The 18,603-nt window shown below is 38.7% G+C and overlaps 1 protein-coding gene across 4 annotated transcripts in view; it reads left to right on the plus strand.

The window, feature by feature from the left end:
• Positions 1–305: 305 nt before the first annotated feature.
• Positions 306–18,603, plus strand: part of LOC121316152 (reticulon-4-like) — a 29,247-nt gene continuing 10,949 nt past the window's right edge. The window contains exons 1-3 of one of the 4 annotated variants that reach the window (XM_041250989.1): positions 306–1,055; positions 7,174–7,221; positions 7,812–10,337. In XM_041250989.1, the coding sequence (XP_041106923.1) occupies positions 596–1,055; positions 7,174–7,221; positions 7,812–10,337 (3,034 nt within the window). In that variant the 5' untranslated portion in view covers positions 306–595. Of the gene's footprint in view, positions 1,056–7,173; positions 7,222–7,811; positions 10,338–13,451; positions 13,668–18,603 lie in introns of those variants that run through there. The other 3 variants (XM_041250990.1, XM_041250991.1, XM_041250992.1) reach the window with 3 other exon arrangements.

Raw genomic sequence — 18,603 nt, forward strand, 5'->3', positions numbered from 1 at the left:
AGTCCTCCAGCTTTGACCAGGGACAAGTGATGGCCATCGCTGGCATTTCCAACACTATTCTAATTTATCAAAGGCATACTTATTTTAAAAAGGGTAAAAGTATTTTGAAATGTAGTAAAATTATTGCGTAAATAACAACCAGGCATGCATTTCTACAGTATTGCGTCATTGGTGTTACATACAGATTGCACAGTGAACTTTGACCCAGTTTACCGTAATGCTTCATTGTTATTCAAAAAGATGTAAAACAGTCACACACTCACTGGTTGGAATGGAAAAGGGAGTTTCATTGTCGGTACCTTGTTGAAAGGACGGTGCAAAGAGAGTTAAAAGCCGGGCCACCATTGGTTACTTGAACCGTCAGTAAAACTGCGTACGGGTTAGGTTGATTGAATTTTAATATTTCCCTGCAGTGTGGGTCGGAGCTGAAGGAAACTTCTCTGTCTGTAGTTGGTGGCGTACTTGTTTAATTTAACTGCTGAACGCCACGAAGATTTAACTAAACACGTACAGTACTTTACAAATAAGGGGATTTATTTTTTTTTAAAAAAGGAACATCTTTACAAAGCGCGTGTAGGGAGTTATTTTAAGAATAATGGAAGATCTGAATCAGGTAAGCTCTACAACACCCACTGCTGAGGATTTCAGCAAACTTATTCAAAAACAATATATGGAAGATCACTCAGACCTGATGGAGAATAACGAGGCAGAGCCGAGAGTGTGTGTGGAGGATATTTTAGACTTAGCCGGCGGTGCAGCAGATGCTCTCCTTCGGCATCAGTCTGCCTCTCCGCCTCGCCCGGCAGACCCAGTTAACCAAGCCGTGCCCAATATTTCGTTTTCTCAACCTGAGCCCTTTGCTATGCCGGAGTGGACACCGACTGAAACGGAACAGCACCAGGGTGAAAAGAAGCAGACAAAGGCGCCGGTTCCAGACACATTGGAGAAAACTACTGCTATCGCGGAGGAGAAAAAGCCGAAAGCCACAAAGCCTGATAGTCCGTCCAAGCTGTCCCCTTCACCAGTATCCTCGACTTCATCGTCGGGATTTTCAAGTGAGTGCTGCTTCTTTAAAAAACAAATCTAATGAAGAGCCAGTAAAACAAGCATATTGCAATCATAACTGTTACTGTAAAAAGAGGAAGTTTATGAAAACAACGTTTGAGCAAAATTATTATGCGTCAAAGTTCTGAACTTAAGCGTGGGTTTAATTAATTATTATTCAAACTCGGCTTAACCAAAATTCTGTGGGTCGCTTTATCAGTATGTAGTGTGATATACATTTTACTGTTATTTGTAGACCTCAAACATCTCCAGATATGACGCATAACAATTTAATGATCTTGCCACCTGTTTACCCAGAGATAAGTGGAGAGTGATTAAAAGATGAAAACTTAAGTTTTTTTTAATTGTATTTGTAATAAGAGTAGGTGTAGTCAAGTGTATAAACCTTCCACAGTACCTGATCGTTTTATATATTAAAAAATAAAAAAATAAAAAAATCACCAGTCAGCCATTTCTCTTTTGTGATGGAGTTGCACTGGCCTCATAGGGGGTGAGCAAAATGTATACTCTTAGCGTCAGTACAATAACGTCCTTTTCGTCGATTAATTGAACCAATACGCAGAATATGTGCAATCAAGTCGTTGTATACATATACAGTAAATTTAATATTTTAAACACCCTTAAAATATTCAAATGTGTTTTTTTTTTAAATTCTGTTACACTTTATAGGCCCGCACACGCTGCTTCGTTGGCATTATTGTTTTCCATTCGTTTCGTTTCCGCAAATGGTTTAAATTTCAGTTTTAAAACGATGTCAGTCTATACGCATGATTACATTTGCGAATTGAACAAATCGGTGCAGAAGTAGTCGAGATTAAAATTGGACTATTTTGGATTAGATTTTAATCCAATTTCAATGGGATATCACTATTGGTAGAAAGAAAACGCGTTATAGGTTAGTTTTCAGAAGAAGAAAGCCCGTGATATGCCACCTTTTTAATTTTGCTATTGCTTTAGGCGGACAGTGACAGTGCATACTTTTCTGCTCCATCACATCAACCGGCGGGAGGGGCGGGGCGACTTGTGAACTACACCAGGAAGGCCGTGGAAGAGCAACCTTGTTAACGTTTGGGTGCGGCTTCCGCTTTTTAAACCGTTTTAAGTGCCTGACGTAGCTGCCCAATTTTTAGACGTGAGTGCGTGGAACGGAATTGGCCCTGAAAACTGATATGTGAGTGGGGTTGTTTCTTGCATATGGAAACAAGTACTACAAAAAAAGTGAAGCTGTACACTTTCAGAACCTTTCTGAGAGTATTTTATTAAGCAGTGCTCATCATTCAGTTAAGATATGGCTGGAATTTATTATGTTCAGTCACTCCAATATCCAGTGTTATTACACTTTGAAACGTGATCTGGGAATTCTGTACTAGAGTATTATTGAGCTGGTGTAGTCTAGTGACTATTCCCGAACAGCCTGCAGAAAGAGACCACATGTTTGAATCTCCACCTGGTCATTCTGTGTTGGCCTATATCTTGTAAGGACCATGATATTACTTAAACTCAGAGGCGGAACATGGAACGGATGTACAAAATCCGATTAATGCTCAAGTCGGAGTTGCGTCTCCTTTTCAAGTTTCAGTAACTCCTAATTGTAAAAGGGTCCAGCAGCCTCGCACCTTCGGTTTGATTTATTTGTTTAGAAAATACACTTTGAAGAAATTCATTTAGATTTGAGTAAAAATAATGTTTCCTGATTTTATTTAAAACTACTTTATTTGGACCCTCCGTTTTAAGGTTAGCCCCCTCTCCAGTCATATGTTTTGTGGTGCAGTCCGCTGCCTTGAAAACCGGCCAGTCTACTGCGTGGAAGTACGGGGACTTGTTGAGGCCGCCAAAACAAACAAACAAAAAAGTCCTTTGTCGAGATCACAAGATCATGTACAGAAAGCCGTCCCGCAGTCTCGTGATACCGAGAATTTATCTCAAGAGCTCAAGAAAACTGATTAACCACCATTTTCCTGACCATACGTTCTCATGAAATCCTGAGCTAAATCCTGATGATCACGAGATAACGGAATAGCTTTCTCGATCAAAAAGGTTTTTTTTTTTTTTTGTTTTGTTTTCCCCGCAATGGCCTCAGTAAGTCGTGGTAGTGTTCTAGTACCCTGCTGTTACTTCAGTTATTAGATGAAGAATGATAGTCAGGCTGGTCTTTTGTTTATACTGTTTAGCATTTGTTAATGGACAGTGTTTAGAATTCTGAGGCCTCTGTGTATAAACAGTACTTTAATCGTTTTCATTTCCTCATTGTGCAGTTGTAAGGATAAAACAAGCGCTACAGTGCAGTCTGTACCTAAATGACACTAAGGTGCGCTTACGCTTAAGGACATGAGTTGGGAAAAGGGAGTTTTGGTTTGCTTGCACGTCTTGTAGGCTGAGCATTATTAGTCAGGCCTGCCCTTTTTGACAAAGCCTAGAAGTCACAAGTTGTTTGAAGCTGTCACAAAAAAAAAATAAAAAAAAAAATATATATATATATACACACACACACACACACCCAGTACCAGTCAAAAGTTTGAGTACACCTGCTTGAAACCAGGTTTTTCATGATTATCTGTGCTTTTTAACTGTGTAAGCCTGTCTATGTTGATCTCCCTTAGCAGCGGAACACATAAGGAGCTTGTAAGCACGTCTTGTTACCTACCACAGGGATTGTGTTTTCCCATTTAATTTGGCCACATATTCCCACTCTGCATTATTTACAATTTGAAGTTGCAACAGAACTGCCATGTAATGGGATGCTTTCAATGCAGCATATCTTCTATTCTATTTAGGGGCCCTTTTCATACCAAGTTCGTTTCTAAAGATTAAATTTAGAATTCACTTGAAGACCAACTAAAATGTTCTATTTTGCTCATCATTGCTTTCACACCAGCAAATTTCAAACTGCAGTTCGCTTCAAGTTTGTTTTACTGGGTCCTTCACCACAGTATTCACACCAGTGCTTGTTTCCTTTCACATTCTAATTTCTGCAAGTGAACCAGATTGTCTGGCTATATGCACGTGGCCAAAATGCTGTCAGACCTCTGTTCAAATACAGTGAACATTTATACTGTGTATAATACACATTGCACCCACCATGTCAGGGCTTGCTGTACTGGCTATGTTTTAATCTTGGTTTATTCGCCATCTGCTGTGGTGGAATGGCAGCATGAAAGCAGAGCTAGAAATATACCGACATGAGTCCAACATTAGTAAGCTGGTAGCAGTCCCTACCAATCCCTGTTTTATCAGTCTTTCTGGTTTTAATATGATTATAATGATACATTACTGCTTTGCAAATACGCCTTTGTCTATGAGGAGCTGTTTCAGACAAGTGCATCAAGGCAGAGAGAGAACAGTTACTGTATATACAGCTGCAGCGGGACCAAGCCATTTATATCTAACATAATAAAAAGTAAATGCAGAAAGACTGTACACATGTATATACACAACAGAATCTAATAAAAAAAAAAAAAACTGCCCATTTGGCAACTGAAAATAAACGATCTTAATGTGTTACTTCAGACTTAATACAGATTTTCAGCAAAACTGTGAATTTTAATTCCCTTGAGTGGTGTCTTAATTACCAGAAGCTTGTTCTTTTATTAAGACTTTGAACACTCTCAGAAGGGTGGCAGTGTTTTGAGAAAGAGAGTTTTGAGAAAAACATTCTGTAATCTTAACACTTTTTTTTTTTTTTTGTATTTCTTATGAAGCAGTTTTGCTACCATCTGACCATGCAAACTACACCACAAGACCAGGAAGCAGTAAAAGTGGCAAATGAGCAAAAAAAAAAAAAAAAAAAAAAAAGAATAACAAGCAGAAAAAATAAACGAAGCAGCGTCAGTGCTAAAAAGAGGAAGTCTTCTGTTTTAATAAGGACTTCTAATTGGACGGTATCTTGGGGGGAAAAAAAAAAAAAAGTGTGTGAGGCATTGTGCCGGGGTGATATATGAATTTTGCTTGTTTAGGATTGGACCACCATAGAGTCTGAAGTCAGAGTTTCTCACTTCTGTTTAATGTATCAATTGTTTATTTTTAGGTTATCGAGCCCTAGAACAGAGGCTAGGCAAAAGACCAATTGTAAAAATCCAATCAGCTAGGGATCTTGTTCCGATCCGTTTAGTCCATTGTGTAAACCTTGTTTAACAAAGTTATCACACACACACAATCACACCCCACACAATTATAGTTACACACATAATATATATATATATAAATATATATAATATATATAATATAGAATATATATATATATATATATATATATATATATATATATATATATATATATATATATATATATAATATATAATTATAATATTATTCTTATTTTTTTAGGTTATATATATTTGATGATAATGTGCTGCTGTTTTATAATTGCCTTAACATAAATCATTTTAATAGGTCTGTGTGATTTATTCAATCATTCCTGCAGTTTTAAATTGCAAAGTAATAATTTGTAATTACTGTAAATATGACTGAATTCATCCTGAAGCATCATCCACTACTAATAATATTGATGGAACCTAAATGACACAAAGATGCATGATTGCACTAAGGAGATAAATGTATGCACTGCAATATCATCATGCAATCTGATACAATTGTCAGTCTCGCCTGGTGTCCAGGTCTGAATTAATCACAATATAACCGATTTACCTTTCAGATTTGTAAATTGATTATACACATTCATTACATTCTGCTGATTCACTGATTCTTTTGTGGAGGCTGTGTGGTCCAGTGGTTAAAGAAACAGGCTTGTAACCAGCAGGTACTCTGTTCAAATCCCAGCTCAGCCACTGACTCATTGTGTGACCCTGAGCAAGTCACTTAACCTCCTTGTGCTCCGTCTCTGGGGCGAGACGTTGTAAGTGACTCTGCAGCTGATGCACAGTTTACACAAACTAGTCTTGTAAAGCGCATTGTGATGGTGGTCCACTATGAAAGGTGCTATATATTGTTATTTATGGGTATAAAACACTGTATCTTATATACAGTACTTGCAAGAGTGGTTTGCTGTGTTGTGTTTTTTTTTTTTTTTTTTTGTCAAGGACAAGAGCTCTGTAAAGTGAGATTCGTGTTGGTAGTAGGGCTGCAATTAAGGACACATTTTGACTTTTGAAGGTTCGGAACACATTACCGAAGGAAGGTTCGAACCTTCAGTGGTACTAATTTGCATGGTTTACTGGTGACGTCACCATAGCTACTTGTTTTATATTTGGTTGAAAATCCTGTTAATCTTTTACAGGTAAGCCATATAAATGAAATACTACATTCATATGTAGTTCAATTGAATTTTTCTGATGTGAAATTTAACAAATCTAACTTGAAAAAAATTACTTTGCTTGCAAGTGAACCACAATTCGAATCTCTTGCAAGTGAATTAGGTGTGAAAGTGCCCTTCGATTCTAGAGTGCGTCTTGTGGACAGATGGACATTCCACATTGACAGTTTTCAGAAGGAAGAAATTAAATGCATAGCTTTGGCAGTAATTGGCTATAGTCATCTTTTCAGAAATGTATAGATGGATATATCTGGTTTTACTATTACATTTTTAAGGGTACATACCAAAGATTGCTCATTGAACTAAAAGTTTGTTTGGTCACTCAATACAACTCAAGCAGCCATGGCATGGCGTTACTGCTGTGCATTATTATAATTTTATCCAAAGAATTAACTGATGCCATTTGAAACCATAGGAATGGTTCCAACTGACTATACTTAATGGCATATTTGGGTTGACGTTTTTTCCAAAGATCCCATTCCTGTTTGAATGTCGGCAAGCATGTTGTTTTTTTGCAGGGCAGCTCTATATATTGATGGGCATGCCAAACATGTGGTTTAAAGAGATTCCTTGATTTCAGTAAGCTGCTTCTAACCCCTTTTAGACTAGAAAAAAGCGATCTGTTAATTTGCATCGTGGTCTTGACGGTATAAGTTATCCTTTTACTTGACAGGTCGGTTTTCAAATTTATAATAGACTAGTTTCACTTTTGAAAGACTTCCTTAAATCTTGCCCCCCCTAACATTTTTGATACTTGGGATGTTTGATTGTCTTTTGCCTTCTCCAGGCAGCTTGTGCAATGTCCTGTTCCTGCTGAGCTGCTCTTCTTTGTTTTTCAGATGAGATCATTTTTCCTTCTTCTGAGCCTCTGATGCAGCCCTTTGCAGGCAAGTTCTCTCTGCTAGCTTTTTTTGTATCCCTAAACTGTTCCTTATTCTGCCTCCCTTGAGTTTCTTACATTTTCTTACCCACCCTCATCCCCCAGAAAAAACAAAACAAATGCTGTTTCACTTGTACTTTTGCACAAGAAACACACAATGGATATAGTAATTCTGTGCTTGTTTTCGTAGTCTTCCATCTATCCTTAACCTCCATAGGGACACCATAGAATGCAGTTAAATGTCAGAATTACATAGTAGTTAATGCACATCCCATATACTGTAGCTTGTTGTAGAACTTGCTTGGTGGATTTTTATATGAATTTGCATAACATTTTTCCCATCACTGACTTGTAAAGTACTAATGGTAATGGTTTTGGTATCTAAATTTTAAATTTGGTTAAATGACTCGTTGCATATATGGTTTCAGTTTGCATCCAATCAGATTTTAATTTTTGATGCTTAACATTTCTTTTGCTATTGATGTGAATTACTTTTTTAATTTTAGATGCATCATGTAGCATGTACCGACAAGCTTGTTTATTAGAAGAATGTCTCTTGATTTTGTGGCATTTTTCCCTTTTTGTCCATGGTCTCAGAGAGCTTTGTGGACATGTCAGAGCAGCCTCGCAGCACTCCCTCTTTTGACCAGAAGGATGGTTCCTCTGTGCTCCTGGAGACTGTCGCTCCAGTTTCCTCTCTGTCTCCTCTTCCTTCTCCTGACTCTTTAGAAGAACTCTCTCTTTCTGAAATCTCTGACCAAGCCCCTGCGTTAGCTAAGGTACAAGAGACTGTGACACCTGCTAGTCTGCTGCAGACTGTTGAAGATTCCAGTTCAAAAGTTCCTAAGGATGTGCCTTTGACAAAAGAGGTGAAGACTGCAGAATGTAAAACTGAGACAGAAATCTCAGATACCAAATTGAGCCTTGATAGTGATATTAAATTAATTGACTCTCATTTTGAATGTTTAGCAACCCCTCCTGTTGGAGAAGCTGTGGAACAGCCTCTGAAAATGGAGGAGGACACAAAGGTAGAAAAGGCTGTTGAGTGGAATGCTGGATTGCTTGGAGATGTGTTGCAGACCACGACTACTCCTCCACTGCAACCTGATCAGATTGCAGACGCACAACAGGAACGTTTTCCTGAAATGAGTTCGCTCAAGCAGGTAGACCTGCAGATAGGGTCTGAAGTAAAAGAGCAAATCTCTCCAGTCCTTGAAAAGCCTGAAGCTGATGGAATAGATGATGAGACAGACAAGATTGTTGGTGTTGCACTAGAGTCCCCTGTAGATACGGTAAAGACCCTATTCTGTAAAGTTGGTGGATTTGAATTTTCCCCGGGTGATCAAGTTGGCCATTTAGCAGAGTCACAGAAGAATGAAAAGAGTCAGGATGAACTTGGTTTTACATTGGGGGAAGATGCTGAATCCCCATTAGACACTACCTCTGGATCTTCTTCAGAGCAGTCACCCCTCACATCTGAAGTTCAGTCTATTGTGACAGCTCAACCCTATGTTTCTTATGCTACTTCTGAGCCTACTGCAGCCATTAACTCTCCACAACTAGACTTTCCAGATGCCAGAAAAGCAGTAACCTCTCCTCTGGCTTACAATGTTGAAAAGGCAGAATGTGAAATTATGCATGAGGAAAAGGAGGCTAGTGCCTTAGAGAGATCTGTGCAGCCAGAGTCCTTCCTTGACTTTCAACCCATCAGTCCTGCCAGCATTGGTTTGCCACAAGCGATTGATGCTGTGTTGGAGGGTAGTGCCGTTAAGCTATCCGAAAGCCCCACCCCAGATTTGGTGCAAGGGGCATTTGACAGTGAGTTCCAAGATGTATCACAAATAAAGCATAGTGATGAAAGCAATGCTGATTTAGTTTGGAGGACCTTTGAGTCCATACAAGAACCTTCAGTGTGCCAGTCTGGGTCGCCAAAGGAACCCCCTTCTCTTCCAGATATCTTGGAGTCTCCTTTGAGCTCTGGCAAAGTAGCTGCTGGATCTTCTGAAGGTACGCCAGATGCTGAACCAAGCCCTGTGAAAGAAACAAAGATGGAGGCTCCTGCTGAGCCAGTCATCTTCGAGGCAGTGAAAGCATTGTCCTTTGTGCCCGACTCCCAGATTTCACCTAACCAGGAAACATGTGAGGCAGTTTTGTTTAAAGGAGTTAAAGCTGCACCTGCTTTTGACGATGTGCTTGATAAGAGGATGGGTGCATGTGATCTACTAAAGGAAGCCCAAACCACAAGTGACCTCACTGACCAACTGGATAGAGAGGAAAACGAGTTTTCAGTGGGCATGGGTCGACGTTCATCGGGCTTGTTAGAAAGTATTAAAGAATCTCTGAGTTTTGAGCAAGTGACTGAATTGTCCACCAGTCCGTCTGAGTTCAGTATTTCGATAAATGAAATTCATGAGATGAAAGAACCTCTTCAAGAATCTCCTGCCTTTGAGGCAGTGGGAGAGAGTATCAAAGCCACTGTTCCTCTAAGTTTTGTGATGGAAAGTGAATGCAAGTCCTTGAAGGAATTGGAGAAGTTGTCTACTGAAGATGCCTGTGCTTTTCCAGAAAGGGAAACTCGTTTGGAAAAGCCAGTGAAAACGATAGACTTGGAAGGATCCATTGAGTATGGTGTTGCCGTTGAAGAAATTAAAATAATAGAAGCTGTGTCCAGTGAACCATTAACAAGAGGAGTTGTAGATGAGTTTTTGGAAACGTTGGATAATTCTAAAGTCTCAAGCGCTTCCAAACTAGGCACAGAACGTGAAATGCCATCCATATTTGGCTGTGACGACTTGGTTGCTGAGCTAGGGGAACAGACAGAGTTTACACAAGTGCATGTCAGCTCACAGCAAAGCCCCTTCACAATTTCATCTGAACCTGCACCAAAGGCTGCATCACTGAAAATCGATCTGGAACCAGAAAACCAGAGTACACCCCCAGAGCTGCTCAAAGAAGCCAAGTTCCAAGAAATGGTGACCAAGATTCCAAATATCCACTCGAAAAGCGAAGAAGCAGAGAAACCAGTTCCTCCTCCAAAGGCAGATGAGGACCAGCCTCCTTCTGATACTGAAAGACCTGAAGTCTATAAGATTGATCAGACACCAAACCTCGGCACAGAAGCAGGTAATGCCAGCATGCATGTGTGCACGGTCTTGTTTGGCACCTCACCCATTCCTTTCACCTCAAGAGGCTACTGTCCTCTCTGTCGTTGTATAACAGTAGTGCAGTGACTCACTTTTCTTTTTTCTTTTCACTTTCTAGTTTCTGCCTTCATCATTTTCTTTCACTTCAGTAGAAGTAGTTTGTACATCTTGTACTAATTGTAGCAGTGCACATTTAAATGTATATAAGGGAAATATTTAACTAAGGTATGCTTATTTGTTTTTTGCATCAGCTCTAGCAGAAAGCAACTGGCACTGCACGGAAAAAAAAAAAAAAAGTTATCAGACCACACACAACACATAGGCATGTTATTGGTCTGTTGTGTAGAAATATTGCTGATTTGTAATGTGGGTTGAGGCAGGTAAAATCCAACAAACTAAATTTGTACAGAAAACCGACGCAAGGTGGAGACCAACCTCCCACAGTTTGCTTTAGGTGGGGGAACCCTTATACAATTTAAGAAATCCATTGGCTATTAACATTGGCCTCAACACCATGATTGACATGCTTAACTAATGGAACTTGGTTACTTGTTGCCCAAATTAGGCTGTTGAAATAAAAGCTTTCTGGAAAATAATGCTCTGAAGGTGGTTCTGAGTTGCATGTTATTTAGATGGCATCAGTTCAAACAGTTCTGACCAATTAAGGGCTCATCACTTCTCATTTTCACTTTAAACCCAGCGCTAGTCCTGCTTTACTGTGAATATGCGAGTAGTAATTGGTTTGCGCCTATTTTGAAATGGTGTCAAGGGGTTTATAAAATACTTTTATAATGAAGTCTAGGGTTCCAGTATTTAGTACAGAGAATTACAAAATGAATACTGATCAGTCACAAGAAATACTTCATGAAAAAAACTGAAAATCACTATTTTAGGAATTGGCTACGACGTTCTGGCTTCCGCCTTCTTCAGATTGGTCTACCTAGCTATATCTGCCATGCTGTTTGAAGAGGAAAGGCTAAACGTTAATTGACTAACAGTGACTTGGTGTTGACAGGGCACCTGCAAGCTGAAGGTACTCCAAATGGTGGAGTTTACAGCAAGTTTGTGGTGCAAGGGTGTTTTAAATCAATCATGCAAGTAGCCAATCAAATTGGCAATTCTGTTTTATTCTTTGATTTGTTTATTTCTATTCCCACAGAGGAACATCTGAAAAAACACACTTCCTTCAAATACCCTATGTCTGAAACTAATTGTGTACTTCTGCAGGTTGAGATTGTGGTGTTCAGTTGCATAACGTGGTGGTGGAGTTGCAGTTCTCAGGTCTTGTTTTTTGAAGTCTGATGGGACGTTAGTGCCATCTAGTGTTTGAAGCCCAGGTTTGAGATTGGCTGACAAAATGGTGTAGGTAAGTTTAAGTAATAGACTCTCAAAGATTGACAGAGGTTAAACTTTAACTAAGGTCATGGTTTTTGGATGCTTGGTTCAGTTCCACACCACACTGATATGAAGGTTAACTTGATAAATGGTTGAATGGTTTTGTGCCCTGTTAGGGAGTGATTCAGATGTTTGCCAGATACTGTGACCTGAAAGTTGTGCTTGTACAATGTGAATAGTTTACCCCATTACATATGTGGCTTGCTCAGGAATGAGTCAGTAAGTGTGCATGAATTTGAGATCTTTCATTATTTTTGTGTGTTGAAGTGGGTCGGATACAAATGTGTTTTCAGCATCATTTTAACTTTTAATTGCAGCTTCGTAGTCTCTGTGTCCCCCTCAACAGGCTGTGGCCCCTAGCTGGGAGTCGATGCATTGTGTACGGTACACAGGCTCCAAAACTGCCTGTAGCTTGCACTCATTTTTACTCCTACCCCTGTGTGCCATGTGAAATGTACGTTTATGGGATTCCAAAAGCTTTTGAATGTGTATTTTTGTTGTAACTTGGTTTTAAGTGTCCCCCTGGTTTTAGCTCTGGTTGAAAAATAAGCCTTATTTAATTTCTAGTGGTGCCAGCACAAGCTCTTTTTTGATGTTCTTCAGAATTAAAATGTAATCTCTTCAGTTGATTCCACTAATGGGTCAATGAGTTAAGTGACTGGAATTTCATTAGCCTGGATATTTTTCCACTTGATTCCATTGGTGCAGATACATTTTCTTCAGTTACTGTGACTTGTAAGCTAGTGGGTTTAATGTAAGGCCTAGAACTGGAGGCGGAACCAGAACTCTGCAGTCACACAGACAAACTTCAGTTGCATTTTGATGGCTTCAGTTAGAAAATACCTAGTTTCTGTGCCCTAGATTTTCATATTAAAAAAATAAGTGGATTTATATGAAGATATAATGTAGTCAACAAGCTAAACATCCTTTAACAGCACAATACAGGAAATATGAATTGACAGTCTGGGCTTTGCTGCTAGGCAACATCCTGTCTACACAATTGTTGAAGGCAGAGCTATGTTTAGTTGCAATTTCAGATTACTGTAGTTAAAAACATTGCCATGATGATGATTTGTGACTTTGATGCCTGCTTCTATCACCCAGTCTTTCCAAGTTAATGTTCAGTGTTTCACATCCTAATTGAAATGCCAGGGACTTTTCTTGTTGAATTTGATGGGAACAGAAATGTCTCATTTGACACAGAGCACAACTCTACAATCTTACAATCCAGCACACACACACACACACACACACACACACACACACACACACACACGTGTGTGTGTGTGTGTGTGTGTGTGTGTATATATATATATATATATATATATATATATATATATATATATATATATATATATATATATATATATATATATATGCATGCATTACACATCTTCAATCTGAAACCAAGTAAGACGGAAACCAATGTTTCAAACATTCAAAGATAAGTCCTTACTAATAAAAAGGCACCTTAATATAGTTTCTCCGAGTAGAGGCCTAAAATGGCAGTTGGCTGTGAACTCCACTGCAGCTAGAAAGCAAGAAAAAAGGGGGTGGGGGTGGTTGCAGGCCAGAGTGCAGTTAAAAGATTGAATTGAGCATTTCATCCTGAGAGCAAGCAATGCTGTATGATTAGCTTAGCTACTGCGTCATTGTCCTCCACACCCAACAGATAGTCAGGTGACCCGAGTCCTGCAGCAGGAGTGCTGTAGTCCTGGAGATCAGCCTGGCTAGACTGAGCTGCAGCACCTTCACACTGGGAGACCGGGGATTGCATATTACCACAGCTCTACCCACTCACTATTACTGCGGCTGCTTTTGCACTGAAATGCGTCATTGATCTGAACGGCTGAGGGTTAAATTTGTTTTATAAGCACAGAGATGGACTGCCAGAAGAAACACTGGAGAGATCAGGGTAGATATATTTATCTTTTTTTTTCCTGCTGAAATTGTCAATAGCAATACATTATTTGTCTGTCCTTTTTTTAATTTCGCATACCTCAAATTGATTGCAATAGGATTTCAGTGAATTGTGGTAACACTGGGTACAATTTTGCTGCAGTTTTTAGGAAGACCACAGTTGTATAGGCCTAATCCATGTTGAACTTTCTTTTAATAGTCCTAAGATTTTGTAAACGTTTTTGGTAAGGGTATTACTTCAGAGAACTTTACCAGAGCGTGCAATTGCATACAGTTGTGAATGGGCTGTGTTTGTCGCTCACATTTTGTCCTAATAGAAGAAATTCTGTAAAACGCAGCAGCATAACAGACCAACCTTTAAGCACCCTGCACTCTTCCTGTCCAACTGCTGATGGGTGAATTCTGTATAAAGGTAAGTGGATGGGGTTAGGGTAAAGCAAGCACAGCTGAAAGGGCTCTGAGCAAGCTTTGTTTGAATGAATCAAACCAGTAATTTAAATACACAAAGACCTGGGTTGGAAGGGTGTATCAGCAGGTTTTTAGGGGTGTTGTAGAGGCAGGTTACTGTACAGTTATGGTCAGGTTTTGCATCGCCTAGAATTTTAGGATTAAAATGTTTTATATATAAAAAAAAAAACCCCAAAAAAACCATAATTTTAGATATTTTATTTTAACATGTAATCAAAGGAAATACAAAATTATACCCTCAGTCTGCTGGAAGCCAGAATAGTAGTACAGTATCTCCCTTACCTTGTTTTAAAAAATAAAATTAAAATAACATTACAAACACTAAATAATAAAGGTTTAAACTGATTGACTTTTCCTCCCCTTTTTGCTGAACATCTGTTGAATGGGGCCTTATTAATGTTAAAAAGAGCTGCAGTTTTACATCGTTTGAGCAACTAGATTGTAGCTGACCCCTGCTATTCTTTAGCTTATAAAGGCTTCAAGTTTAATTCTAGAAAGAGGGAAGTTCCTGGACACAGTGTCCTCATAGTATTAGTAGTGACCTGTGAGTCTTTGCAATTACAGGGTAGTGAGAATAGTAGATTAGTTTAAATATTTAATATACTGGTGCAACAATAATCTGATGCCATGATACAGTAGATGTTGCAGTATTCTTAGGTTGCAGTAGCTGTGAATGATGGCTCCGGTCAAGGTTTCATCTTGTTCAGATAATTAAGGCATTGATGATGACTTGGTAAGTACACTCAGAGCTATGACTAAGCAGGCTGTGCTCCCCCTCATCATGGTGCTGCCCTTCGATCAGTGAGCTTGCAGATTTCGGTCCCTCCCCCAAGACTAAGGGAAAGCAGAGCAAAACCAGTGACAATACTTTAAAGCAGGGAGTGGCTGGCAATATCACTTGTGGTACCCAAGCAAGCTTATTGAGCCTTGTATACAGTAGTTAAGGTGCTTGTCTTACTGTTGCATCATCCTTCTAATAGGGATTATATCTGTTCATTCAGCAGTGGGTACAAGTGCAGGAGAGTATAGTCAGTGCTCATGCTGAGTGAGGTGCAAATTTAGGGTATTCATAAAGGTAATACAGGGACATTTTCAATATGTACTACAGGATTTATTTTGTATAAATGGCTCAAGCATTCATTAAAGAACAGTTTTGAAAACACAGCGTATGGTCTTTTGAAATCGGTTTGCACATTAAATTACAATGTCTTAAGTTATTGCATGTAAAAGCACCCTGCTTATGTGCAAAATTATGCTTTGATATATCTTGCCATATGTACCGGTGACACAGGAATTTGGTAGACTGTGAAACAGTAGCTGTCACCTGTATTGTATTGTGCACTTGTGATTTTCTGAATTAAAGGGAGGGGTTCAATGCAGATTAAAGGGCAGAAATGCCATTAATTATTTTTTCAGAAACGAACTTTTTTTTTGGTGACATTTGTCATCTTATCTATCTAGGTGTAAATGAATGTTTAATTTATTTATATCTTCAGGAGATCGATCGCACCTTTCCATTTTTTTTTTTTTTTTTTTTTTGCTATTTATCCTGCTATTTAAAATGTTACTTTTGTTATTGACATTACCTTTCACACCGGAACGCGCTGTGTTGATACGTGACTCTCCTCTGATTGTATAATCAGCTGTAAAACATTGTGAGGGTCTGGAGGCAGGACCCCAGACTTTTTTTTTTTTTTTTAGAAATGATCCACGTGAAATCATGTGCAAAACAAATATATGCACTTTGTTGTGAACAGTTCGAAAGGTCTTCCATTAATACATTCATCCGAGCACAGTCAATGATAGAAAATAATAATTATCCCTAAGAAGTTGTACAGTTGATAAACAGGGAGTTTTGTAATCGCAAACTACACGCAAGGTTGTTAGAAGTGAAATACATTTGTAGCCCAAAGTAAACTAAAAGTAGCCCAATATTATGTTGCCGAAACTAGCTCCAAAGGCCTGGTCACACAGGTGACTTTTGTTGACGGCAACAAGACGGTGACAGATGTTGCTGGTTTGTCGCCACCTGTGACACCCCGGCAACAAGTCTGCCACTTAGAACGGTGTTCTATTATTCAGGCAACATTTTCAGTACCATTTGCTAATAGTGTCACTTGACGATAAGGCTAGACCGTAACGTCAGACAGACCGCGTATATGACACATTCTGATTCCTGAATTTCATCCAATTTTTTTGTATAATATCTAATCTGTAGATATACAATACAGTTTATATGTGGATAAGCGAATGTTACTGTCCACGATTACAATAACATTAAGTTATGGATACTATTCTACAATAATAAAATACACGTGTAGTGTATTTTTAAAAATGTTTTATTTTAAATTCATCTGCCATGTGTGCAGTATGCCTGTCATTTCTACATTAACCCCCAGTCATAACATATTTCATTTTAACAGTAAATGAAGTGAAATTTGTTAAAATAAAAAATCGGGTCTGCCTTCTTGCTCTTGAAAGCCTAGAATTAAAAGTACAGTATTGAAAACCTTGTATAGGATAGTGAATACTGATATATTTAATATGTAGATTTAACTAAACAATTCTACTAATGCACACCTTGTTTTTAATTAAGAAGGGACTACAGGTTTGTTATAATGCAGCTAGTAGATTTTTCGTAGTCTTCTTTCACAGCATGTTTACGTCTCGTGACAAAAGCGTGCATTATGATTGGGTTGCATTACGTTGTTGCCTGTTGTCAGCTTGCCGATCACAGGCTTGCCTCTCGTGTGACCACCGCAAACTGCAAGGCAATACGCAGCAACAACTGTGTTTCTCTTGTTGCTGTCGAAAAAAGTTGCCCATGTGACCAGGCCTTAACAACCCAATAATGATATTTTCCAGTTTCTATCAACATTTTTATCTTAAGGTATTAATGATCAAGAACTCAGCAGTGTACAAACACGCACACTGGCTACGGGTAGCAGAGTGGTTAGTGAGTGCATTTGGAACTGTAAGGAAAGGTTTTCAAAAAAAAAAAAAAAAAAAAAAAAAAAAAAGGGGGGGGGGTTTGTAACCAGGGTTAAGCGACTAGTAATTTAAAAAATAAAATACAATTGCTTTCCCTATATAATGTATACTATGCTGCAATAAACCTTTAAGTCTAACCTACCTGAATTCTGATTACAGGCATCTGTGAGAGGGGTATATATCCAAGAATGCATGTACAAAAAAATGTAAACAGTTCCTTTATGAACTGGAATGTGTAAGTCTTTAAACTTCCATTAAACTATGTATCGTGCAGTCACCTTGTTGAAATGGTTTGCATTAGCCGCGTTATAATGTGGAGTATGTGTTTGACAGCAGTGCTTCTTTTTTTTTTTTGCTTTAAAATATCGTTAAGACTTTTAAAAAAAATTGCAAAATATGTCCAAGTGATTCATAATACCCTCACAAATGCCACAAACTATTTGGCAAATCCGGCGACCCTGAAGTGTGCACCAAATCTCCTACGCTGTAACACACGCTCGCGCACAATATATGGGCGGAGCCAGCACAACCTATGTAAGTACAGGAACCGTTACAGTATGAGTCCTGTTGTACAGTTAATAAAAATGTAGAATACAAATAGCTTTTCCGAATGAGTATTTCAGTAAAAGTAAACGCAACGTACACACTAGCTATATCCAGTTCCCGGATGTTCTCCTTTGTTGTGTCTATCACTTTTTTGACCTTTTATTGTACAGCTCAGAGTACTGTAAACCCATACATATTTGTGGGCCTTTTGTTATGCATTTTTCGCGTATAAAAAAAACAATTTTTGGGGGCACGAAGTCAAATAACACTAACAATACATACTTAGTATAAGCTGCGTACATGCTGTTTTTACGCATTAAAAAATAAGTAAAAATACACACAGCAATTTTGCTGCACAGCTCGTCTGCCTCCCCCTTAAACTTCCAGTAACAAACTACATCTCCCAGAATGGGCGCGTTAAGTAAGTGAGCTGCTCAGTAAAAGAATTAACTTAACGACTTCTGCTACTGCTGAATCATTCATAATTCATTATGAATGTCGGCATTAAACACAGCCAGATGAGGTTCAGTCCAAACAGAGCGCCGAACTCGGTGAGGTACAGCAAGGGACAGTAATTTCAAACAGGACCATTTCATCTACCATCACCTCAGAAACACACACAAGCAAATTATCATTCTCAATTTTTAAATGTCGTTCAGCGTTAATTCATTTAAATCTGCTCAGTGTGCTTTCTGAGCGACTCTCTTACTTAACGCGCCCAATTTCTTCAGTTACTAGGAAACTACACGAAAAAACAATCGCACACATGATCCAGTACAGTTTGAAGTGTAAACACCCCAGTCCAGCTACAAATCTAACTAGTAGAACTGTGGTCGATGGCAATTGAAAAAACGTGCCTGTAATGTTTTATAACTTAACTAAAATAAAGAAATACATTGTCTATGTGGCTTTATGTTGAGGTTTTA

Source organism: Polyodon spathula, chromosome 5 (genome assembly GCF_017654505.1).
Source record: "Polyodon spathula isolate WHYD16114869_AA chromosome 5, ASM1765450v1, whole genome shotgun sequence".
Lineage (NCBI taxonomy): Eukaryota > Metazoa > Chordata > Actinopteri > Acipenseriformes > Polyodontidae > Polyodon > Polyodon spathula.